Raw genomic sequence first — 24,776 nt, 5'->3', positions numbered from 1 at the left:
TTTAGTATGAAAGGCACTTTGGGAAAGAGCTCCAGAGCGAGGCTGTTACACAGAGAACTGCTCAGTGTACCAGGGACAAAATCCTGAGGTTGTGCGTGCGTGGCAGGCATACACGCGCTGCCTAACGCTTGCCGTCTCCCCGGACCTTCTACCACTGTTACTTAGTGTTCTCAATCTTCCAGCTTGTTCCCCAAATTTCAGAGGCTTCACTTTGTCACTAGAACCAGAAGGAGTGTCTGCGGCTACAACCTGTCACAGTTGTTGAGTGTGCCTAGGACTTGAGCACAAAGCAACACCATTAGATTCTCCAGGCCGGTCACAGTCGGCCTGACAGTCCTCAGATGCAGCCTTTCCGCCAGGACTGCCTGCTGCCCAAAGTTGCTATTTCTATACCGCTGGAATAATGGTGCCAGAGACTCTTACCTCTTATAAATGATAGCCGACAATGATCCCACTGCGCACATGCGCACATACACACACACACACACACACCAGCATGTGCGCTCTCTGCAGCCAGCGTCGCCCCACAGGCACAGTGCTACAGACTGCTGGCATCTGCCTCCAGTGCCACACAGTTAGACAGACACGGCTACTGCACTGCAGGTGTCCCAGGTTCCTGCCGTGAGGACAGCCCTGAGTATTTCTAGGAGCAGGAATAGACTTGGAGAAGCGGAGTTTGCTCTGAGTGGGGTTGTCGGGAACCTCCAGAAGAGTCAGTACATGGCCGACAGGCACCCTCCGACCCCATCCCGGTTAAAGGTCTCGTCAGCTGGTGCAGCTTTGCCGTGGAAACTCATAGCTGCCAGAGACTTGACTGCAGGACATGCTGCTTTGAAAGCTTCCAGCTTAGTGGTGTTGCCGCCCCAATTCATTTGTCATAATCGAGATGATCCCGAATGGGGTGAAATCCTCTTCAGTCTGAAGTCCGACCAGGACGTCCCCGTGATTCTAGACTCTGTTAACAGTGGTTATTCACGTCGACAACGTGTTAATGAACTAGCTGTGCAGTCTGGGGGCGGCCTGTTGGGCGTGGTTCTGAGCCAAACCATCCCAATCTGGGCTCCCAAGGTCTGGTTCAGGTGTGTTGGGTTAAGCTTGCACATGTGTTAGAGCAGAGTTCTCACCCAGGGATGGCTTTTTCTTCCCAAGGAGCATTGGCAACGACTGCAGGCGTTGTGGGCTGTCACAGGGAGAGGTGGGGCAGGGACAGGGGTCTGCTACTGGCATGTACCAGGCAGAGGCCAGGCATGCCCCCAGACGTCCTGCAGCGCACAGGACCGCCCCCCCCACGGCACAGAAGGGTCGGCCCCAAATGTCAATGGTGCGCAGATGGAGAAGCCCTGCTTTACAGTATGACACAGGGACCCTTGTGCATTAGTCTGCCAGGTGACCCCTTGAACTTACTAGCTTGATAGTTCTCAGTGCTATTTAATTTACTCAGAGGAAGGACTTTGAGGGATTAGGAGGAAATGGGATATCCGTGATCTTTTCTGACTTCCTGGTTCCCCACAAGAACCAAAGAGATTCACTGAGGCCACTACCATCCCCGTATCTAAATCCCACAATCCTCAGCTGCTCATGACTTTGACGTTGGTATCACCACAGCCAGAAGCAACGTTAGCAAATAAGAAACATCTAAGGATGTATCTGTATTTGCAAAATAAATTTTTAATATTTATGAGAAATGCTAGTAAGAGTTGGGGACAAAGGGAGAATTAATTCACACTTGAATTGCTTAACATTGGGTTTTTTTGCTAAGTACATTCTGTTTGAGGGTTCTCTAGGTGTTTCTACCAAGCAAAAAGCATTAGGCTACCATGGATGTCTTTAATCTCAAAATCAAAAACCTGAACTGTAAAATCCCTTCTTCTCAGCAACTTCTGACAAGCAGAAGAGGCCCCAAATGTCCCTCCTGGGCAAAGGGCTTTACCGAGTCCATAGCAAAGCCCTGTAACCTTGGAGCTTCTCTTCCCTAGTGACATCTGTCAGAATTTCTGGGTTCTCATCTCACTGTGTTAGTGATTTAATGATTATAAAAATAACTGACCCCTCTGATGCTTCATTTTCACAAAAATAACCTCCTTATAAAATGAAAATCCCAAAGATTGTATTAGGTCTTCAGATTAAGTGAAAGTATCTTAAGTTTCTTAGGGACCTAGAAAACAAGTTAATGGTAGTTATTTGGATTGTTGATGACTGATTATTATAATGTTTGCAGATGGAATTGGCTGCTCTAGAAAAAGTCAAATCTGCTTGGATTAAAAACCAAGATGACAGCTTGACTGAAACAGACACTCTGGTATGTATGGTTCGGTCTCCTGGTTTAGCTGTTTAAAGTAATTTTTGTACCTTTAGAAATAAAGACAAAAACCCTCAGGACCACCCTGCAAATTTTGCCACATTTGTGGACTTGTGAATGTCCTGTGTTCTTTCTCCTAAAATCCTTACCCATGGAATGTACTATGCTGGTTATTCCCCAAATTAGCCAACCAGAAATGTCCCCATTCTGCTCTTTGATTAGAGTTGATCAAATGCTAATTGGATAATTTCTCACTATCTGTCACCCTCATTTACTTCTGAGAGATGATGACCAGTATCTGCACCTAAAAAACCATCCCTTCGTCCCTTGTTGCTCTTACAATGGCCAAACAGCTACAACAGTACATCTCTGAGGGATTACTGGTCAGCTCCTTCCTCTAAGAGATGCTGGAACCGCCCAGGAGAGCAGGCCAAGCCCTAGTGACTGGGAGTGAACTGGCTGGGGTGTACGATTTAATTCCATTGAGTTCCATGTACACATACTGTGCACTAAAGGTGCAAAGATGAGAACACAAGGTCTCTGCCATCAAGATGGCACCCTCCAGGAGGCAAGCTAACCTGTGCACACCCCCTATAGAGGCACAGGCAGGGACGGAGAGATTCTGACTGCAGGCAGGACTTCTGAGCTGGGACTGAAAGGAGGGAGAGAGGGAGGGAGGGAGGGAGGGAGCAGAGAACGTTCCTGAATACCGTCGGGGGGTGCTGTGCACCAGCCTCACAGTGAGACCTGGTAGTTGAGTGGAATCCAAGAAAATTATTTTAGGCTTGTGTTTCCTATATATAATAATGCTGCATTAAAGCTCTGGTGCATGACCAAACCTTAGGCTTGGTTCAAGAGTAATTCCAAACTTACTGTACAGCTTGCGCTTTGTAGTTCACTGGTAATCTGAGTAACCCAGCTGTCACTCTTGGCCCACTTTGGTCCATACTGCACAGTGGGCGTTTCAAAATTAAATTCAGTCATGTTACTTCCTCATGAAAACTCTCTCCTTCCCACGTAGAGAAGCTGGATTGTCAGTTCAGGTGTGTGTGTTGCAAATGTTCATAAATGTAGAAGACAGACTGAATAGTGTGTTTCCCCGAAAATAAGACCTAGCCGGACAGTCAGCTCTAATGCGTCTTTTGGAACAAAAACTAATATAAGACCCGGTATTACATTATATTATATTATATCCGGTATTATATTATATTATGTTACATTATATTATATTACATTATATTATACCCGGTCTTACTGTATATTATATTATGTAAGACCTGGTTTTATATTACAGTAAAATAAGACGATCTTATATTAATTTTTGCTCCAAAAGACGCATTAGAGCTGATTGTCCGGCTAGGTCTTATTTTCGGGGAAACACAGTAGCAAGAGACAGTGCTCAGCAAAGTGGGTAAACTCAATTCAGTAAAACAGTAACGGTGTCCTCGCCGAGTGAGGTGGGAGCTATAGGAAAAGAGAGGGAATGACTGACTGTCCTCATGGCGGTGACGGGCCCTGGCGGGACTCCACCAGGCTCCTGGTGGCGCTGAGTGAGCAGCAACGCTCGCTTCTTCCTTTCCTCCATGGCAGGAGATCACTGATCAGGACATGTTTGGAGATGGGAGCACAAGTCTGGTTGTGCCAGAGAAAGTCAAAACTCCCATGAAGTCCAGCAAAATGGATCTCCAAGGCTCTGCCTCACCCAGGTACTGAGGACAGGAAGAAACTCCAAAAAACGGAGGTGGGGAGAGGAGGGGCGGGTTGAATGAAGGAAGCCGGCAGATGGTACAGGGCTGCAACCAGACTTAGCAGAGACTTGTGGCCCTGGGTCGAGTGGGTTGGCCGTCTTGGGGTCAGAGGGGCTGTCTCACCACCTCCTTCGTACATGTCTGGCAGCAAAATGGATGGGGTGCACACGCCCCGGCAGAAGCGCAGCACTCCCCTGAAGGAGCGGCAACTCTCCAAGCCCTTGAGCGAGAGGACCAACAGCTCCGACAGCGAGCGGTCCCCGGATCTGGGCCACAGCACACAGGTACTTCTGAGCATGCCTGGACCTCCCTGTGTGTTTGGCCGTCTTCCTCGGGCAGGTAGTTAGGTGAGAGGAGAGCAGGACCACTGTGAAGTGCTCTAGTGACAGGCTTGAAAGCAGACCTAAATAGAAAAGTCTAGCATGCTTGTTATTTACTACTAGTGTGCAGTTGGCTTTGGGCCTGATTTGTGGGCAGCGGGGGAGGACGAAGTGCCAGCGTTGTCCCAGCCTGCCATCAGCCCCAAGTGGCAGTTCACACTTTCTGGTTTGTTCTGCCCCCTCTGCCTCCATCCTCCATTAGTCTGTAGATTGTATGGTGACTGAGTGGTTATAGAGGACGGCAGCCCTCAGAGACTCACTGATATCAGCCACCTTCGTACTGCTGTGGCCCCATTAGTCTGATTTTACCAACAGTTATAAAATATTTGATTGAAAGACCTAAGGCAGTGGGTTGGAACAGAAGCACAAAAGAAACTGGATTTTGGGGACTGTGGTTTCTTTTTCAAGGCCGTTGGTACCAGGGGTTAGGGGAAGGGCTTTCTCTGAACTGACACACCTCACACAGCTGCTGTTCTTCTAGAGTTAACAGCAAGCCTGTTCTTTTACCTGATAAATATTATTTGTTGGGAGGAAAGTTTGTGTCAGTGTGGCTTCCTGAGTTTGACGCTATTACCTAGGTGGAAATGAACCAGAGACTAGAATAGCCCAGTGCCCGGGGCGAGGCATTGTCCTTCTTGTTAATCACTGTTCCTGGAATGCCTTCCTGCCTTGTGACAGCAGGGCCTCCCCACAGCGCCTTCCACTCTCATTAGTTCTCTCCCCATTGCCCTCGTTTTCTTTGGTTCCTGTGAGCACCTGCTCGCCTCCCCTTTCCCTCCCTCCTCCCCTCCTGGTCCTTGCATGCTGCCTCTCCACTGCCCCTGCCTCATTACCCTTCCTGGGATGTGTCTCCGCCTGTGTCTGCCCACCCTCTCAGGACTCCTGCCCGGTGTGGGGGGGTGTTCTCCCAGGACCCTCTCTGCTTAGTCTTCGTCCTCCCCCTTTCCATTTTGGCCTGGCCAGTGGGATACTGGGTCTCCTCCACCAATTCCCACTATCTCTCCGAATACCTTTTCTCCGGGAATTCTCTAGCTACTAGTCCATCCAGCCCCACCTTCAAGTTCCCTGGGAACTGCCTAACATATGCTTTTTTGTCCCTGCAGATTCCAAGAAAGGTGGTATATGACCAACTGAATCAGATCCTGGTGTCAGATGCAGCCCTCCCAGAAAATGTCATCCTTGTGAACACCACTGATTGGCAGGGCCAGGTAAAGCATGAAAGACTGCAGGGCTGGGGAGGAGGAGACATTCTGGAGAGCAGGAGACACCCAGGTGGGTGATTGAGAGGCAGGGCATGGAGAGAGAAGAGAATGATTCGATACCTCAGGCCCCTCCTACCCTGAATTAAGCCCATAGCCTGGCTCTAGTCCCAGTTCTGTCATTTTCCAGCCTATGGGATCTTAAGTCACTGACTTTCTCGACCTCAATTTTCTCATCTGTAAAACAGCAACAGTATCAGCTGCCCTACCTCCCTTCCGGGGTGATGATGTGTGTCAGGCAGTGTCATGGAAGGATGGTACCTTGAGAAGTGGAGTGCTATAAAAGCCAGCAGCTGCCTGTGGTTTCCATGACAGTAGCTCAGAAGGGGCAGTGCAACCCCCACCTGCTCCCACTCACCGCTGTCCCCCCAGTTGGACCCTGGTGCCAGAATCCCTCTTCTGCACCGTGGGCTGCAGAGGCGATGTGAGAATCGAAAGGTTCCTCAGCCTTCCTGCATTTCCCAGGAAGCACGGCTCCATGGGGTCTCGCCCCACCTTCTCCTCACTGACAGCTGGAAACCTGACCTTCTTTGCCCAGCTGTGGTCTGAGGACAGCGGAAGGACCCTGCAGCTTGCTCTGGGCCCTGCCTGCCATCGTGGCGTTCATGGGAGAGCAGTGTCCCTGCCTCAAGGCCTCACCTCTGTCCCCCCTTGCCTCGCTGCCCCCAGTATGTGGCGGAGTTGCTCCAGGACCAGCGGAAGCCTGTCGTGTGCACCTGCTCCACCGTGGAGGTCCAGGCCGTGCTGTCCGCCCTGCTCACCCGCATCCAGCGCTAGTAAGGGCTCTGCCTCTCTCCTGCCTTTGGGGTTCCTCTGAGCTCGTCCTCCCACCCTGACTTCCAAGCGGTCACAGGACATCCTGGCCTCAGCAGACCAAGGTTCCATGGTCAGTGCATGGTCGGGCAGTGGCAGGCCGTGGTGCTCTGATGTCGCTGTTGGCCCCAGACGATCAGGGTGTGAGAAATGCCACCTCCCTGTCTCCCTGCCTGGCTCCTGCCTCATCCTCTTCTTAAACCCATGATGAAGAAGGCCAGGCAGAGAGGACCCAGGGTTTGACAAAGGCCTTTTACTGCCGTCCCTCTGCTGTACCGTGCCATTTGACACCCAGTGTCAGGGCTTCCGCTCCCAGGACCTCCCTGAGGGGCGGGGTGGGGGGGACTGCGGGAACCCAGACTCACGCCCTCCACTGAGCCCTGCGGCACTGCAGAGTTGTCTCCCCGTTAGCCTTGGCCAGTTCTGTCTTCCTCCTCGACAGTGACCTGCCTTCTCTCCTCATACAAGAGCAATGTGGTTTATTCCTCTCTCTCTCTCTGGTATTTTATGAGTTTGCTTCTCCCCTGTGCATTGTTGAGATCAAGTCAAGCCTGAGACTGGGGCCTTCCTCTGAGTGGTTGTGACTGTCCCCTTGCTCCCCAGCTGCAACTGCAACTCCTCCATGCCGAGGCCGGTGAAGGTGGCGGCGCTGGGCAGCCAGACGTACCTGAGCTCCATCCTCCGGTTCTTCGTCAAGTCGCTGGCCAGCAAGACCTCCGACTGGCTTGGCTACATGCGCTTTCTCATCATCCCCCTCGGTGAGGATGCGCAGGTCCCAGTCCTAAAGCGGGGGTGGGGGGTGGGGGTCCTCAGGAGGGGCTGTCACTCCATCCCCTAACCAGTTCACCTTCTCTGGTTTCCACCTACCAGGTTCTCACCCTGTGGCCAAATACTTGGGCTCGGTCGACAGTAGATACAGCAGCACCTTCCTTGATTCTGGATGGAGAGAACTGTTCAGTCGCTCGGAGCCCCCAGTGTCAGGTAATGACCCCTTAGAAGAGATGGAGATGCCATGTGGTTCGTGGAGAGCCGGTCCTGGCCGACAGAGGGGCCCAGGGGAGCGTGCTGCTCGTCCTCCCTGAGGCTCCAACTCCCCGGCCCTTCGCATGTTCACGCTTTCAGTATTTCTTAAGAGGAGGCCCGGTAAGCCGCCCTTCCTTCCACTCTGGGTGCTTTTGGTCTCTGCTGTTGGCTCTGCTCCTGTCCATCTAGAGATAAGGAGGGCCCTGAGGGGGGTCGGGGAGGAAACACCTGGTTGTACAGAACTAACCTGGTTGTACAGAAGCAGAGACTAGTTCTTAAGGGATCTTTTGATGACGAGTAACACTACAGCGGCCGTGTCCTCCTGAAATACGGTGTTCGTGGCGGGGATTGGAGCGGGGCTGAGGGCTGGTAAGTGCTTCCTCACTCCTTGAAGGAAGTGATGGGCACAGATTGGTGGACTGGGGGGTCCCCCCACGTTCTGAGGTTGGTGTGAGCAAGGACAGAGGCCGGGGCATGGCTGGCCCGGGAATGAGCAGGGCTGTGAGGAACTGCCAAAGATGATTGACAGGGACGGCGCTTTGGTTCATGATGCGCAGATTCAAAACCAACAGCTCTTTCAAGCCTTCTCTCTGCCTCCACTCATAAGTCTCCGGTGGGTCTCAAGAAGGGAGCTCTCTCAGCAGGTTGTCGGGTTTGCCTGCTGAACTCAATCAGCTGGCACTTCCTGGCTTCTCTATAGAGCAACTGGACGTGGTGGGGCGCGTGATGCAATATGTCAATGGGGCAGGCGTGACACACCAGCTTCCTGTGGCCGAAGCCATGCTGACCTGCAGGCATAAGTTGTGAGTTTGATTTGGGGGGATTTCTTAAAACTAGGTGGGGTGGCCTGGGTCAGTCTCGAGTGTTCTTTGCTTTTCCACATTTTCCTTCTTACCCTGTTTACCTGTGTGGAGACCCAGGAGAATGTGGGAGACAGAGAAAGGCAGTATGTTTACTGCCTACCATCAAGGCCCTCCCACCCTTGCCCTGGGCCTCCACATCCGCCTGGGCGCCCTCAGTACAGAGAAGCCCATCCCAGGGACTGGGGTTCAGACATGGGAGCCAGGGGTGCACTATGCAGAATCCAGTCCTTTTCCTCTATTTTGTGGCTCCTCATGCCTCCCCGAAATGTGATGGAAAGATGATGTTTAGTGTCAGGACTCCCTTAAAGCCACAAAAAACATGAAAAGCTTATGTCCCCAGCTGTCCACATGGCCTCACCTACTGACTGTAAAGCTTTCCTGTCTCTTCCAACAGCCCTGATGAAGACTCATATCAGAAGTTTATCCCCTTCATTGGCGTGAGTACTGACTCCCCTCTTCCCTGTGCCGCAGCCATTCTCCCGGCCTTCCTATCCTCCCCGCACACGCATAAAAGATTAATCTAGACAGTGTTTCTCATCTGGAGGCGAGTCTTCCCCAGGGGACATCTGGCAATGTCTGGAGACACTTTTGGTTGTCACAGCTGGGAGTGGTGGTGCTACTGGCATCTAGTGGGTAGAGACCAGAGAAGCTGCTAAACATCCTGCCATATGCGGGATGCTCACCCCCCACTCTCCCCAAGAAGGATCCGGCCCCAAATGTTAGTAGCACTGAGGTGGAGAACTGCTGAGCGAGGACATATACTGTTCCTTTTAGTGTCCTCCTTTCCCAAATCATGGCCCATCCCCACGTCATCACTGGTTTCTCCTATCTGTTACACCAGGCCTTGAACCTGTGCCTTGGCCTTGGGAGTGATGTCCAGAGCACAGCTTCTGCAGGCTCCAGGGAAAAGAAAGCTCCTCAGAAATAATGATAGGTGACAGTCTGGAGATAAATGCAAGAAATAGGTTGTTTTTGTCTTCAGGGGCAGATAGACCACTGAGAATAAGGGTTTTTTCTTTCCCTTTTTATTCAGTCAAGGGAGAATCACTATACTAGTGGATTTGGAAAATGAAGGGGATACCTCATGGATATCTTTGGTGTCAGGTGGTACTGGTCTTTGTTTCATTTGGCGGTGGCTGGGCCACAAGACAGACAAACCAAGAGAGGGAGCCCTAAGGGAGAAGATCTGACTCCCTGCCTGGGCCAGACCACCCCACAGAAGTTTGGCTGAAACTCAGATTTCCATGTATGAGATGATCAAATTGTCCTTCCAGATCAGCTTGAATCTTTTCCTATAATCTCCTTAAGGACCCTTCCCAGCTCCCGGGGGACAGGGTATGTGCAGGGGAGGGGCCCAGCGCCTTGTCCCAGATTCTGGATGTCTAGAGTGATCTTTGAGAGATGCCCGAGCCTGGGGAAATTCACTTGCCCCTTCTCTTGTGTACCTTGCAAAGCCTCCCGGGGGGTCTGGCTTGTCCAGTCATTTCCCGTTAGCCACTAGGGCTTCTCCCATAGCCGTGTTGGGTGCCCCAGACTGTGGCCTGTAGCCTGGGTGGGGGTCTGCTTCATCTCGTCATAGAGCTGTGGATTGCTGCCCACTCTGGCCTCACAGCTAAGAGAGAGGCATAAAAAATTTTTAAGTTCAATAAACAAAGGAGCTTGCAGCCTCATGCAACGTTAGGGGAACAAGGGGAGTCGTCGTATCCAGGAAGCTCAGAGTGTTAATGTGTTACTTTCCGGGATTAAAATAGGATGCGGAGAAAATTGGAGACAAATTTCAGTGAATAGGAGCATTGTGTTCTGAGCAGCCAGCCTTGCGAAGACCATCTACGCATGCTCTCCATTTCACACCACTCCCCAGGGTCCACCTTCCGTGACCTCCCAGCTCTGCCTTGCCTCTGCCGGGTGGTGGTCCTGGGTCCTGTCAGTTCACCTGGCGCTTCAAGCCACAGCTGTGACATTCAGTCTCTCTAGCTGGACTCTTTGCTGGCCACTGGAGGGCACCCTCTATCCTTCCCAGAATTCCCTATGAGGCATCTAAAATTCTTTGGAATCATCACCACTACCTTGGGGGGTGGTGTGCCTGGGACCCCTCCTGACTGGTATCCCTCCAGATTCCAGGAAGTCTGGAAAGGAGGGAGCAGGTATCAACACGGCTGCATGTCCCCTTAGCTTGGTGCAACAAGCAGGCGTGCGGAAAGCTCCTCCCAGTACGCCCATACCCCCTGGCTTTCTCAATGTTCTTTATTTCTCTCTCTGACATGGGAAGATGGCCCTACCCTTGAGATCTTAGAAGACAGGAGATCAGGCTATGGAAATGGTTCCTGCCTTCCAGATGGCCTTACCTGCATCCCTAGGGAAGAGCCACAAGGTCTCTTGTACCCCAGCTCATTTTTTGGAACTGGGTTTTTCACGTCTCTTAAAGATCTGGGCTGCTCTGGATTCGCAAAGAATTTAAAAGCCTCCACTCAGATAATGGATCGTAATGGCCCTTGTCCACCCCCACCCCCCCAGCTATCTGCTTCCGGTTGGATCAGAACATGTGCAGCTTTGGTAAGAGGACCTAATGCAGTGTCTCTTCTTTCCTTCCAGGTGGTGAAGGTGGGTCTGGTTGAAGACTCTCCTTCTGCTACAGGTGAGACTTCTGCTACAGGCTTCCTGTGGGGCCCCTCTAGAGGGAGGGTGGTGCCTTCCTGGCCTCCTCTCCAGTCCAGCAGGCTAGACGGTGAAGACTTTGGGTGTCCTAGGTTAATTCTGAGTTTGAGCAGGAAAACTGGGGGCACCCTCACTGCCCAAGTGAAGCAGTGGGCAGGCATCTAAGGCCCAAAGAAGTACAGGCTGCCACTGAGACAGGCGCGGGCACTTGTGCTCCTTGTCACCAGTGGGTCAGGAGTGGCTTCCTCTGGCCAACCGTGTTTGTCCTCTGACAGGCGATGGGGACGACTCACCTGTGGTCAGCCTTACTGTGCCCTCCACCTCACCGCCCTCCAGCTCGGGCCTGAGTCGAGATGCCACGGCCACCCCTCCTTCCTCCCCATCCATGAGCAGTGCCCTTGCTGTTGTGGGGTAAGGCTCTCACTGTCCGTCTGTCCATCAGGGCCCAGGGCCTGCCTGACTGCCCCGCTGTCTGCAGCATCACGAGGCAGCGACAGCACACTGAGGTTACAGGGTAGGACGGTGGTGAGAACACCGGAGTGAGAATTCAGAGACTTAGGTCACTAGCCAGGCAAGTCATCGAACAGCTCTGTCAGCCTTGTCTGTCTCTCAGAGGTGTGGCCCTTGGTAGCCTGTAAAGTGCTGTGTGCATGTTTTGTGGGGCTGCCCAGCGTGGTAGAAAGTGTGGGCGGGGGAGTCAGACACACGTGGGTTAGAGCTGTGGTCCTGTTTCCGTCAGTGACACTGGTGAAAGCACAGAAAGGGAGACTTTACCTAAGGCGGGGATTAGAACGTCAGGTATAGGGACCACTGTGATGGGATTTTGCAGTGGGGGAGAGAGACGGGGCTCAACTCCAAATACAGCACAAACAAATGGGGGTTTCTAGCCAAGGAGCAGTGTGGGGTCAGTGGGTGGAAAATTACTAAGAGGAAATGGGGAATAGGGGATCCTGGCTAAACTGAGGCAGGCCAGGGTACCAGACATCCTGGGAGTGGGGGTGAGAAACCTGATCACACACCCAGGGTGTCAGATATGGGGGGAGGCGCTTGCTAAAACTGGATTTACAAGGCAGTGCACAGATGGGCCAGGAGAAGGTCCCTCGGACAAGTTAGTAAGCTTCCTTTTCAACTCTGCAAGTCGAAGTGAAATAGCCGGTCATGGTTTTGCTGTGAGACGTAAGTCAGGGCGTGTGTGTTGATGCTGACACGGGGGACTGCTGCCCTCTCTCACGCGTCCAGTCTGTCCTCCAGCGCCGTGGAGCTGTCACCACGAATGAGACAGGCGGTACCCTGTCCTGGAGCTCAGGCTCCTGGCCCCAGCTGGGCTTAAACAACACAGAAATTCAGACTGTAGATTGCGGGAGACGCTGTGAAAAGCAGAGGGGGTGGCTGTGGAGGGGAGGGACTTTCTTTAGGATCTGAAGTATCCGAAGTTCCGATCAGGTAGTCAGGGAGGCCCCTCTGAAGGCAGCGGTCCCACAGAAAGGAGCTCCCACCCCTCCCCCTTCCGTTTTCCCTTCTGCTGCCTTCACCTCGTTCTGTTTCCTCTGATGATTGTCCTTGTAGAACAGAGAGGGCAGGTCCTGGCCAGCGGCTTTTCCAGAACCACCAGTGACATTGTCATGGTCCCTGAAATATATGAAGTGTTCTTGGGTCATGAGAAGCCTGCTTTGGAGCTCGAATCCCAATCTCTGTCCTCCCCGCCCTCTCTCCCCCTTTCATTTCCCTTCTCGAAGGGCCGTGCAGGAAAAGGAGGAAGTCCCACACAGCCATCTGTAGCCCCAGTGCCCTCGGGTTCCAGGCTTCCTGGGGGCCCTGGGGACCAGCCTTTACCTCGACCTCCTTTCCTAGCCCATTTAAGCTTATATTTCACGGAACCGCTGAAACCAGGCAGAAAGAGAAATGTCAGGTGACTTTTGTAGCCTCCGTACCTATTGTGTCTGACGCCTCCTTTCAAGAGCACATCAGCTCTTTCTCCCCTTGGAGCTAAAATTATCCCAGAGCTAGAAGTGCCATAAACCAGAGAAGCCGCAGGTCAGCTCCATCAGGTCTCCCGGGGCTGCTGCTTGAGTCGCCGCCTCTGCCCCACTTACTCTCCCCGCCCCTGGCTGTTCTGCCAGGCTCTGTGTGATGGGTGTGTGGGGGAGTGCCCGCGTGCGCGCGCGCGCGCGCGCGCGCGCGCGTGTGTGTGTGTGTGTGTGTGTGTGTGTGTGTGTGTGTGTGCGCGTGTGTGCGCGCACTTTCTTCCTTCGGAAAGCTTCCTGTCTGTTTGCCCCGTCCCCTGTGTCTTCGGTTTGGTTCCCTCACTGTGATTCGTGTCTTTGCCCTCACCTGGCTTTGTCCTCATGAACTCTCAGTCCTACATGAACCAGTTCTGTGAGGCTAAAGGGACCCTGGAGCCACTTAGCCGGCTGCCTCCTCTCACCCTTCCCAGAGCCTGGGGTCCCCATTCCACCCCCCTCCATCTGCTCATGTAGTTGGGAACTGAGGGCAGAGTCTACCCTCCATACTGTTCCCCTTCCCCAGGAGCCCCAACAGTCCATATGGCGACGTGATTGGACTCCAGGTGGACTACTGGCTGGGCCACCCTGGGGAGCGGAGGAGGGAAGGTGACAAGAGAGACGCCAGCTCCAAGAACACCCTCAAGAGCGTCTTCCGCTCAGTTCAGGTTTCCCGCCTGCCCCATGGTGGGGAGGCCCAGCTTTCCGGCACCATGGCTATGACTGTGGTCACCAAAGAGAAGAACAAAAAAGGTTAGTGACGTCTGAGGCCAGGGGCCATCAGGGCCACCAGACACCCGCTCTCCTCTAGGGGTTTAGGATGGAATCTGCTTCTGGGGGCTCTTGGATGAGGGTTAAGCAGTGCGAGTATCTGGCGTCCAGCCTGGGGCTCGCGGGGTCCTGCCTCACCCTACGGGACGAGGCCATTCCTTTTGTAACAGGAAACCGAGGTTCCCGCTGTGTCACTGGTCCCTGCCTGCTGAGCGTCCGCACCTCCGGGACCAAGGCAGATAGTGCTGCCAAAAGGAAGGGAGCCTCTCTGGTCACGGCCCTCGGGGACTCCAGGCCACAGCCCCATGGAGCAGCACGTCCACACCCAGCCCTGGAGGCCCCTCGAGCCTTCATGAGCAAAAGGGCACAGTTGTGTTTTAAGAATTAAGGGGAGGGCCGTCCCAATGGCTCAGGTGGTTAGAGCGCGAGCTCTCAACAACAAGGTTGCTGGTTCAAGTCCCGCATGGGATGGTGGGCTGCGCCCCCTGCAACTAAAGGCTGAAAACGGTGACTGGACTTGGAGCTGAGCTGCGCCCTCCACAACTAGATTGAAGGACAACTGATGGGTCCTGGAGAAACACACTGTTCCCCAGTATTCCTCAATTTAAAAAAAAAAAATTAAGGGGAATACAGCCCATTCCAGATCAGAGGGGTGGCTTAAGGTACAGAGGTTGAATTGGGGTGGCTCTGGGTCCTGTGCTCTGGGAGAGTGGGGCCGGAGTCCCCACAAGCAGGCCAGTGCTGGGGCAGTGCTTGCTGCTGTCACTTTGGGTTGCAAACCTGCAGATCTGTGACCGAGGGCCCTCCCAGCGGCCCTACCTCCCCAGCTGTCAGGAAGGGGACTTCCTGTAACTGCTGGAGCCTCCCTCTCTGGCGGTGCTCCCAGAGCAGCAGGGGTGCTCTCTGTCATGCCTCTGCTCACAGAGCGGGGGCAGGGGCTGTGCCAGGCCTGCAGCCAAAACCTGCAAGTGCCCCAGAGACTGGCCGAGGGTGGTGCCCTCCTGTTCTTGCCACTTCCCAAGTGGGAGTGGAACAGGGAGCGCCTCCCCAGGCAGCGCTGGTACAAACACTGCTGCTCAGCCTCCCTCCCAGCGCCGCAGGCACAGCCCTACACGCTGCCGGTGTCCCACCGGCTGCCTGGAACATTCGAGCTGGAAGGGACTTAAGAGACCATCTGGCCCCAGGTCTTCGTTCCACAGATGGAGATCTCGGGGCCTGGGGGGGTGGGGGACCTGTGCTGGGACAGGGCAGGAACATGGAGATCCTGGGGGTCAGGCAGGAAGGGGTGCTTTCTGCACATCACCCCCCTTCACAGAGGAAGGGGGCGCCGGGGTGGGGGAGGAGAAGGTGGCTGCACTACCAGGGGCTGTGACAGATGGGCCTCCTGCTTGCTTTCTAGTTCCCACCATCTTCCTGAGCAAGAAACCTCGAGAAAAGGAGGTGGATTCTAAGAGCCAAGTCATTGAAGGCATCAGCCGCCTCATCTGCTCTGCCAAGCAGCAGCAGACCATGCTGAGAGGTGTGCACATGGGCGGGAGGGGGCGGCTCTAGGGGGCAGGGAGGCCGAGCCCCGCAGGAACCCTGGGAAGATGGCCTTCGCAGTCCTGGTCACGCCCTCCCTGTCCCGTCTCCCCAGTGTCCATTGACGGAGTCGAGTGGAGTGACATCAAGTTCTTCCAGCTGGCGGCCCAGTGGCCCACCCATGTCAAGCACTTTCCAGTGGGACTGTTCAGTGGCAGCAAGACCACCTGAGGGCACTGTCTTCTGGCCACTCTCCCACCTGGCACTGCCACCAGCCTCGCCGCCTGCGGGCAGGGGGAGGCCAGCAGGCCTGGGCCCAGCACCCCCTTTCCTGGCCCTGGGGCCTACATCTCCCTTGCCCGGTCCTGAAGGACACTGCCGCTGGGGTCACTGCCCCCCCTCTGCCCCACTGCTCAGTCGCCCCTGGGCAGCCCCCTCCTCCTCCTCTCCCTTTCCTCCCCTCCCTCCTGCTCCAGGCCTGAGGCATGTTGATTTTGCCTTCTGGCACCAGTCCCTGGAATTGAGTCCTCCGGTCTTTCCTTCCCCTGACTTCCAAACTCTCCCCACGTGGCACCTTGGCACCATGGCACCAGTTCCCTTCCTGGAAATAGGAAACCTGGAATCCTGGCCCACAGCGAGGAGTCTAGCCCTCCCCCTTCCGTTTTTACAGCCCAGCTGCTGGATGGACATGTCCCAGCCTGAGCCCATGGGACCCCTCCCTTCCGCAGTCCCAGGGCCTCTCCCACCCTTCCCCCACCCTAGGGCAGTGTATTTCTGTGATGGAGGGCCCTTCCTGGCCTCTCCCACGCACCACCTCCACATCCTCACCACCGCCAGGTCCCCTGTAGATGTTGCGTGTGTCCTCAGCGTTTCATTGGTTCTCTGCACAGCCAGTCTCTCGGTCCATGTCCTTGTGGCTCCCCCTTGTTGATGATTCTCCTCCCTCTTCCTCCCATCCCTCCACCCAGCACAGCTCTGTCTCTTCCTAAAACTCTGGATTCTGGGGAGATGGGAGACAGACCTCCACCAGTGTATTGTCTGGCCCCCCAGCCCCTTCTCCTCCCTGTTCCCACCCATGCCCATTTGCCTCCCTTCCCTTGATCTGCTCTTCCCCTGCTCTGTCCTAGGCCCCTGGTCTGGGCAGAGACCCCATCCTCCCAGTCTGGTCTCCAGCAGGCTCCATTCCTTCCCTCTTGCCACAGACTCGCCTCGGAGGTCTCAGCCCTTCCCTCCTCAGCCTCGACCATCTGCCTTCTCAGGAGAGGCTGAGCGCACTGGGTCACAGTCCCAGCCACAGCCCTCCTTCCCTCTCTGGCACCTCCAGAACTTGACCGTTGCTCCCTCACCCCTTCTAGAAGTTTTTGCACAGAACTTCATTCTGAAAAGTGTCTTTCTCATTCTCCATAGCTCCCCCAAACTCCCAGTTCTTAGCCACGGCCCAGCGCTGCTGTCCAGAGCATCTCCCGGGCTTTGCTACCCTCCTGGCAGGACGGAGGGGTGGAGTGGCAGGGGCTGAGTGGATGCTGGATTTTTCATTCAATAAACTGGTGATTTCTTACCAACTAGCAAGCCTCAGGTTTCTGTGCCTCACTGTGACGCAGGGTCTGTCCTCCCCCGCCCCTGTGCACAATGCAGCCAACTCTGCTCCAAACCAACAAGGAACTGGCTGGAAAGAAGCAAATTCCCATTTTTTAATTATAGATACACAGGCTTGAAAGTGTCTTGCCCAGGAGGAGGCAAACGGTCAGAAACAGAACACCATTTCACACCCAAGTCCCATTTTTCCCCTGGGACTCACCATCCCCAGATCCCACCTCCCAAGGCAGTGACATGTCAAGGGCACTCTTCTGATCAAAAAGTCGAACTTGGCTCCTCTCCCCCCACTTGATTGATGTCCTGCCATAGTTTCTGGAAGTTGGTGAGGTCTGAGGCCTCCTACGTCTGCTGGGGGGTTCATCACGGAGTTGGCTTTCCTGCCCGCCCTTAACCTTAGAGATGGCACAGCCCTAGCCCCTGGTGCCTGGTTCTCCACAAGCTCCCAGGACAGGCCTGCACGCCAAGCCGCCTCCCATGAAGAAGCCAGAGAGGGGGGCTTGCACGGGGTGCGGGGGCTGGCGTCCTCATCCTGCAGGACACAGCCACTGGGGTGGATGGCCACTTGGGGCAGGCTGTCACTGCAAGCTCCCCAAGCCCCGTGGTCAGATGACCTAAAGGAGGGAGGCTCTGAGACCCAGGGGTATGGCCCTGCGCAAACTCAGCCTGGAAAATGGAACTAACCGGCTGCCTCCCAAGGGGTCAGTCCAGTGAGGGCTACGAAAGTGTCCCAGAATGCAATCGCATGTTAGGTAGAGAACGACATGTACAATCTGGTCGCTGACAGGAAACACCTCAAATTGTGTCTGAGGTGATGAGAGAACGTGAGTGTTCTCGGGATGGAGAGAACATGCCCACAGAGGCCTTCCCAGGAGCCCGCAGGGGGAGGGCACTGGCAGGGCAGGGGCTGGGGAGACCTGGGAGCTGGTAGCAGTCCCAAGCGGGAGGGGTGTGGGGCAAGCATACTTGGGTCCCAGCTCAGAGCCCAGAAGAGGGAGCAGGCGATGGGGAGAAGAGGTTAAGGAGGAGGCGTGAACTCCCAGCCGACCTGCTTCTGTCTCCAGAGCGTGAGTGTCCTGCCTGTAGCTGTCAGCGCCCTCCCCGGTCCCCACCCACAGGTTCCCTCCTCCAGGGCTTCACTCCTGCATTTACTCGGCTCTACCAGATCTTTTCCGCACACGCAGTAATAGCTCCCATGTTAAAAACCTCGCCTGATCCTGCTCCCGACTCCCACCCTGTGTCTCTGCTCCCCTTAGAAATGCTTCCAAAGAGTTGTTCGCTTTCCCTGTCTCCGCTTCCTCCCACTCCTTCAAGCTTTTTTCCTCACAATCCTGTCAAAAGTTCCCTTTCCAAGGTCATCGATGACGTGGAGAGCCAAATGCAAGGGTCCATTTTCTTGTTGGACGCATCAGTAGCGTTGGACGTACATACTCCCTGCTAGAATGGTTTTCTCCACTTGGCCCGGGCAGCCTCTGTTCTCCCACTTCACTGGCTGCTCTTTCTCGGCCTCCTCGTCTGCCAACCTTGAAATTCTCGGGGCTCCAGCCGCCGGCCTCCTCTCCCCTCGCTGGCTCAGCCCTGTGGTGTGAAATGCTCCCTGTGCTCAGGCTCCTCCCTCCATTCTCCAGTGGCTGAGGCAGAAACAAGTTCTCACCCTTGACTCCTCTTTCAGAGCCAACGTCCAATCCACCGCACGTCCTCAAGGCTTTCCCCTTTGACAGCTGCTCCCCACCGCTGTCACCACTGCCACTCCATCTCATCTGGATATTCCAGTAGCCTCCTGATTATCTCTGCGCCCACCTCCTCTTCCTGTAGTCTGTTCTCCACACAAGAGCCAGGGAGAGCCTTTTAAAATGGTAATCAGATTGTGTTAATCCAAACTGTCTCATGGCTTCCCATCCCCCTAGGAATATAATCCAAAGCCCTCCTTACGACCTGCCAGGCCTACATGATCTGATGTCCTGAGGGCTGCGTGACTATCTCCTCACTCTGCCCCTCGCTCACTGGCCTCCTGTACCTTGCTCAGGCTCACCGGGCACATTCTGTCTCAGGGCCTTTGCACAAGACATTCCCCCTGCCCATGCTCCTGCCCCTGGGTCTGGGCGGCGTGCTCCCAGCTCCCAGTCTTGGCTGAAATGTCACCACAGAGAAGCCTTCCCTCTTCAGCCTGTCTGTCTAAACGAGCAGCTGTCTTTTCTCTCACTTCTTTGTTTTTCTTATTAGCACTTCTCCCTTCTTGGCATTAATTATTCTTTGTCTCTCCTCACTAGAATGTAAGCTCAAGAAAACAGGAACTTTATTATTTTTTTTCCCTGTTACGTCCTTGGTCCCCAAGATACCGCTTGGCTCATCATAGGTACACGATACATGTTTGTAATAGAGAATGAAGAGCCCTCGTGCTGCTAGAACAAGGACTAATGCAGACTTGCCACTCAGACACCGTGAGGCCTCCTCGACCAAAGGACACGTGAGGTTTTTCAGAGTCCCTGGAAGAAGATAGACCCCTACTCTGAGCGAAGAGGAGGAAGAAGGCTGTGTAGGGATGGTTTCCAGGCCCCCTGAACACAAGGCGACTCAGGTGGGAGATTTACAAGGAGCTCACTCACCCAGTCACTGAGAGTAGTGGCCGGACCAGAGCAGAGCTGCCCACGGGGCCACCAGCAACATTCGAAGGCAAAGGGTAGCATTTTAGTGCAGAAGGTGAAAGAACCCCTATCTAACCTGCACACCAACTCCAGACTGGTTTTATTTTCAATTTAAATAAACTTTTTCTTTTAGAATAGTTTCAGATTTTCAGAAAAGTTACAGAGATAGAACAAAGTTGCAATCTACTATTCTCCCAGTCCTAACTAATGCACCAGAGTGGACACATTATTAACTAAAGCCCATGTTTAACTGGGATTCCTCAGTCTTCCCATCCAGTCTTTTCTCCACTCCAGACTCCTAGCCAGGACACCACACTACGTTCAGTCCTCCGGGCCCTGGCGTGTTCTCAGACGTCCCCATTTTGGACAATTGATAGTTTTGAGGAGAACTGGTCAGGCATTTTGTAGACTGCCCCTCAACTGGGATTTGTCAGCGCATCATGTCAAGGGTTGTGCCTTCAACATGACATCCCGATGATGTCACCTGGCTCGCCTGGCTCACGTGGTGTTGACTAGCCCAGGTGCAGCCCCTTCCCTTCCTGTGCCCTGGGGAAGGCTGTCACCGAGCACAGCCACACCCAGGAGTGAGCAGCTCCCCTCTGCATCCATTATTTGCAGTTCTTTCATCACCCACCACCGTGTCCAAGGACTGGTGGCATGAAAAGCACTCTCACTGTCACCTACGGGCATTTTCTTTCAGCCAGGCTGCTGCTGAGTCCTCCCTGTGGCTTACTGCACTGAATCCTTAGAGCAGCTCTAGGAAGTCAATTCAGTTGCGACTTCCTTTTTACCAAGGAGGAAGCCAAAGGTCAGAGCTCCCCTCCCAACTCCAGACTCTCATGTCTAACCATTTACTTGACTCGAACACTCAAGAGACTTCTCAAACCTCGTACGGCCAAGACGGTATTCGTTACTCGTCCCCAGTCTTGGGAAGGTGGCACCAACATCCATCCTATTACTCAGGACAGAATCCAGTGTCATCCTGTGTCACCGCAGCGACTCCCGTCCACTCTGCCCCCCAAACACCGTTCCCAAAGCGCCTTGCGCCCTTGCTGGAGTCCTGCAATGGCTTCCTAATGCCCTTTGAATACGGCCACCCAAACCATGGTCCACCCGCTATGCACAGTTCGGCCCACCGGCCAATAACTTCACCTCCAGTTGTTTTCTCCCCCGTGCTCACAAGCCACACCTGATGGTTCCGTCATCAGATCCCTCTTCCCTCCACATGGGTTTTGACATGCTGTTCAGGTCACCTTAAATGCTCTCCCACCCCACACGCATCCCATTTTGCTGTAAGACGCAAACTACACACCCATCACCTCAGAGAGGCTTTCCCAACCTCCCTGCCCAAAGCCCAATTGTCAGTCTCTACCTCAGCCCTCTCTTCTGTTGTGGAGTTCACTGTCACCTGCATAAATATCTGCACCACATGAGAAGGAGAGTTCCAGGAGGGCAGTGACTCAGGCGGACTTATTGCCTCACCTCCAGCACCCATCACTGTGGCATAGGACAAACACTTGGCTAGTTAAGGAATGAGTGAGGAGCTCAGTCACTTGTCCAATGCACACCCATCAGCTGAGAAGGAGCCAGATTTCTAAGCCAGGTCATCGGACTCCGGACCATGTCTCAAGGCCCTACGTAGATCCCAGCTTCCCAACCATCCGTACATCCTACATGTATTAAGTTCCTGCTGTGGCTCAGTTCCTGTCCTCGGGATGATGATACAGGGATGAAACAGGGGTGGGTCTTTACCTATATGGGAGCAGACTAGCAGAGAAGACAGATGGCTCACTGCCACACAGCCTGATAGGTTGCACGGCAGCACACAGCCTGGGGAGTGAGAGTCTAAGCTGTCTCAAAGGAAATGACACCTGAGCAAAATGCCTGACACGTGGATGTTCTGCGTACAGGAAATAGCATCAATTAGAGATAAGAGAGCGTCTGACCCAGTCTGAGACCTACAAGGTCAGACAATTACGTTCGTGAACTCATCCTAGAAAAAGTGCTACATACCTCACTGCTGAACATCACTAGTCACCTTTGAAGTACTCCCCTTGGGAAGCTACGCACTGATGCCAGCACCTAATCCACCCTTACAAGCAATTTTGGAACTCTTTTTCTGGAAGGGCCATCAGAGCTGTCATCGTATTACCCTTCATGTCCTGAATGTCATCAAAATGTCTTCCTTTCAATATTTCCTTTATCTTCGGGTAAAGAAAGAAGTCACTGGGGGCCAGATCAGGTGAGTAGGGAGGGTGTTACAATACAGTTATTTGTTTACTGGCTAAAAATTCCCTCCCAGACAGTGCCGTGTGAGCTGGTGCATTGTCGTGATGCAAGAGCCATAATTGTCGGTGATAAGTTCAGCTCGTTTTCATCTAACTTTTTCACTCAGCCTTTTCAGCACTTCCAAATAGTAAACTTGGTTAACTGTTCATCCATTTGGTACAAATTAAATGAAAAAAAAAGAATCCCTCTGATATAAAAAAAAGGTTAGAAACATTGTTGCAACAGGTTCAGGAACTTAATTGTCAGACATGGTACACCCGTGGCTGAAAGGGGATGGGGATGGTGAGTGACAGGGTGGAGGAGAAAGGAAGAGGCCACGGCACTGAAGAGCGTGGTAGCTGTGTCTGTGCCAGAGCAAGGACTGTGCACTTGACCCTGAGATCAGTGGAGAGCCAAGAAAGGGTTTTAGGCGGAAAGGTGAGATGATGGACGTTAGTAAGATCACGTGGGAGGAAACGAGACTGGAGACTCGAGGAGTTAGGAGGGTGTTGCAGCAATTTAGAAAAGATGTGGCCCAGACATTGATTAAGGCACGGGTATAAGAAAGAGGTGGGGGAAATGGGGACTTGAATCCTATTTAGGAGGTAGAATCATTAGGTTTCAGTGGCTGATTAGGAAATAAGGTCAAAAGAGAGAGAGTTGAGGATTGGGACAGGCAGCCTGCCATGCGTGAACGGGCAGATGGTGGAACATCTCAGAGGAGACTTGGGTGGCTTTCGGGCAAGGGGGCTATGTGCTTTTCAGAGGTGGGCGTCCAACTGGAGTTAAATATATAGGTCTGGATGGAGCTCAGGGGAATGATCTGGGCTGGTGGAGGGTTGGGCTTCTTTAGCATGTGGGAGAACTGACCTTAGAGAGAGGGTCAGATAAGCCCCGGCCGGACTAAGCTCCCTCTGTCCTGACCACATAGGGCATCTACTGCCAGCACCAGACATCTTAGACTCACTCTTCTCCTTTTCACTGCCTCATTTGTTGTTCGCTTTCATTCTGAATGTGTTTTCTCTCCAACACCACCTTAAGAAGACATTGCCCTATGTGTCATATTTTTTTCTCCCCACTCTCCATTCACTTGCACAAGATCTGTCCAATAGTGCGCTTGATGGTAATAATAAATAACTACTAGTAATAGTCTCTGTTATGTACAAGGCATAATGTTAAGATCTAAACTCTGCTATTTATTCTGTTCTCTCGAGGACCCAACAAGGTAAATATTAAGAAACTCATCCTACAGATAAGGAAACAGATGGATAGCATGCCTAAGTCTGCACAGCTGGCAGATGGAGAAACGCAGCTTTGAACTTACCTTAGTGTAACCCCAAAGCTTATGTGCCCTCCCACTAGCAGGGCGGGGTGGGGATGGGGGACGCTTCTAGTCTGACTGGGAGGCCACAAGGAAGAGACAGATTTGCCATGTGACCGCCAAGACAGGAACCAGGAGCCTCTGGAGGAGCTCTGAAGAGACAGATTCTTGGTTCAGTGGCAGAAAGAACTGACCACCAGAGGTGTTCACAGTGGGACAGGCCCCTCAGGAAGTGGGGAGCTGCACATCACATGGGGAGACATCTTTAAGGAGCCTCCAATCTTGAGGGTTTACGAGTGAACTCGCTGACTGCTTAGTGAAAGTGCTCCCAGGCCATTTCAAAGAAAAGTTGTGAAGCTAGCCGAGGGGAAAAGAATCATTTAAGAAAGCAGACTTCAGTGGGATGTGTGCTTCCAAGGGTCCAAGGGGAAGGGTGGGAGCAGTGGGAGTGATTTTCAGGTAGAAAACAATGTTAAAAGTAGCAACAATTTCCCAGGCTGGGGACCAGCAGGGGCAAGCCTGTGAAGCCCTGTGGAAAATGGGATGAGGAGCTGAATCACCACTGAGCATGGGCTCCTTCCTTAACCCTCTGTTAACTGGGCATCCATCAGCTGCCTGGCGGCCCAGCAGCTGCACAGGCGGGGCGGGGGTGGGGGTACAGAACACAGTGGTTGAAGTAACAGTCCTTCCTGCGGGAGACACACAGTACAATCTTCAGAGACAAGATAAAAAGATGGGTAGTTGAAAAGGTTTGAACATATGCAAGGTCAAGCACTGAAATCAAGATAAGAGCCAGAGAACGGCCTTCCCTACACCAGGCACACGGGGAGGAGCTGGGCCAGCTGCCTAAAGAGAATCTCAGAGAAACCACAAAACCTACAGGGATGTTGGCAGAAAAGCCAGAGCAAAATCCCAGCAAACCGGAGACTGAAAAATGTTCTTTCCATTTACCTGGTAAAAGATGATAAAAGGAATGTACTCCTTTATCAGACAGAGGGGACGCACAGGGAAGAAAGCAGGGGTTGTGGTTGTGTGTTTGTGCGTGGCCATGTGTGGTTTGCACCTACTTGAGCCTAAAAACACACACATGGAGGTATGTGAGTGTGGCACACAGGGGTTCATTCAGTGCCTCTGGGTGAATCTGCCTGAGGCTCTGAGCGACTGTACTTTCAGGTAGGTGTGAACAAGCACTTGATTTTGATTCTCTTGACCGCTACTCCATGAGGTCAGTCTCCTTTATCCACTGGAACAAAATGACCAGTGGTCACTGGGAGCCTGAGCTTGCCAGGAACCTCATGCAGCTGCCTTCCCCTCCCTGGACCTCTGTGTCCTTGTAAAATAAAGCAAGGACTTTCGACTGAGAATAAACATAATGGGCACCATTAAAGTTTTAAAATAAGAGATACCCAGGACCCACCCTGGCACCACCGAATCCCAATCTCTAGAAAGAGAGCCTTCTAACAAAGTGTCTTTGTGAGAGATGCTGAAACCCAGCCTAGTTAAGAGTGACCAAGATGCCCTGGGTTCCAGCTTCTGTTTCCTCCCTGTAGGTGTGCAGGCAAGTTGGGAGTGTGACCATGAACTGATGGAGGCTCCATGCCCAGAGGCAGGCTCATC

At 53.3% G+C, this 24,776-nt stretch overlaps 1 protein-coding gene across 2 annotated transcripts in view; it reads left to right on the top strand.

The window, feature by feature from the left end:
• PACS1 (phosphofurin acidic cluster sorting protein 1) overlaps positions 1–16,897 on the top strand; it is a 118,253-nt gene extending 101,356 nt beyond the window's left edge. For both annotated transcript variants that reach the window (XM_081061713.1, XM_081061714.1), the window contains exons 11-24: positions 2,219–2,299; positions 3,890–4,005; positions 4,196–4,331; positions 5,531–5,635; positions 6,356–6,462; positions 7,103–7,257; positions 7,370–7,480; positions 8,223–8,325; positions 8,780–8,822; positions 10,978–11,020; positions 11,316–11,451; positions 13,567–13,793; positions 15,211–15,330; positions 15,448–16,897. In XM_081061713.1, the coding sequence (XP_080917839.1) occupies positions 2,219–2,299; positions 3,890–4,005; positions 4,196–4,331; positions 5,531–5,635; positions 6,356–6,462; positions 7,103–7,257; positions 7,370–7,480; positions 8,223–8,325; positions 8,780–8,822; positions 10,978–11,020; positions 11,316–11,451; positions 13,567–13,793; positions 15,211–15,330; positions 15,448–15,563 (1,599 nt within the window). In that variant the 3' untranslated portion in view covers positions 15,564–16,897. The remainder of the gene's footprint in view (positions 1–2,218; positions 2,300–3,889; positions 4,006–4,195; positions 4,332–5,530; positions 5,636–6,355; positions 6,463–7,102; positions 7,258–7,369; positions 7,481–8,222; positions 8,326–8,779; positions 8,823–10,977; positions 11,021–11,315; positions 11,452–13,566; positions 13,794–15,210; positions 15,331–15,447) is intronic.
• The last annotated feature ends 7,879 nt before the right edge of the window (positions 16,898–24,776 follow it).

The sequence above is a fragment of the Rhinolophus hipposideros genome, assembly GCF_964194185.1.
Source record: "Rhinolophus hipposideros genome assembly, chromosome: 10".
In the NCBI taxonomy this organism is placed as follows: Eukaryota; Metazoa; Chordata; class Mammalia; order Chiroptera; family Rhinolophidae; genus Rhinolophus; species Rhinolophus hipposideros.
This window is presented reverse-complemented; position numbering and strand designations above follow the sequence as displayed.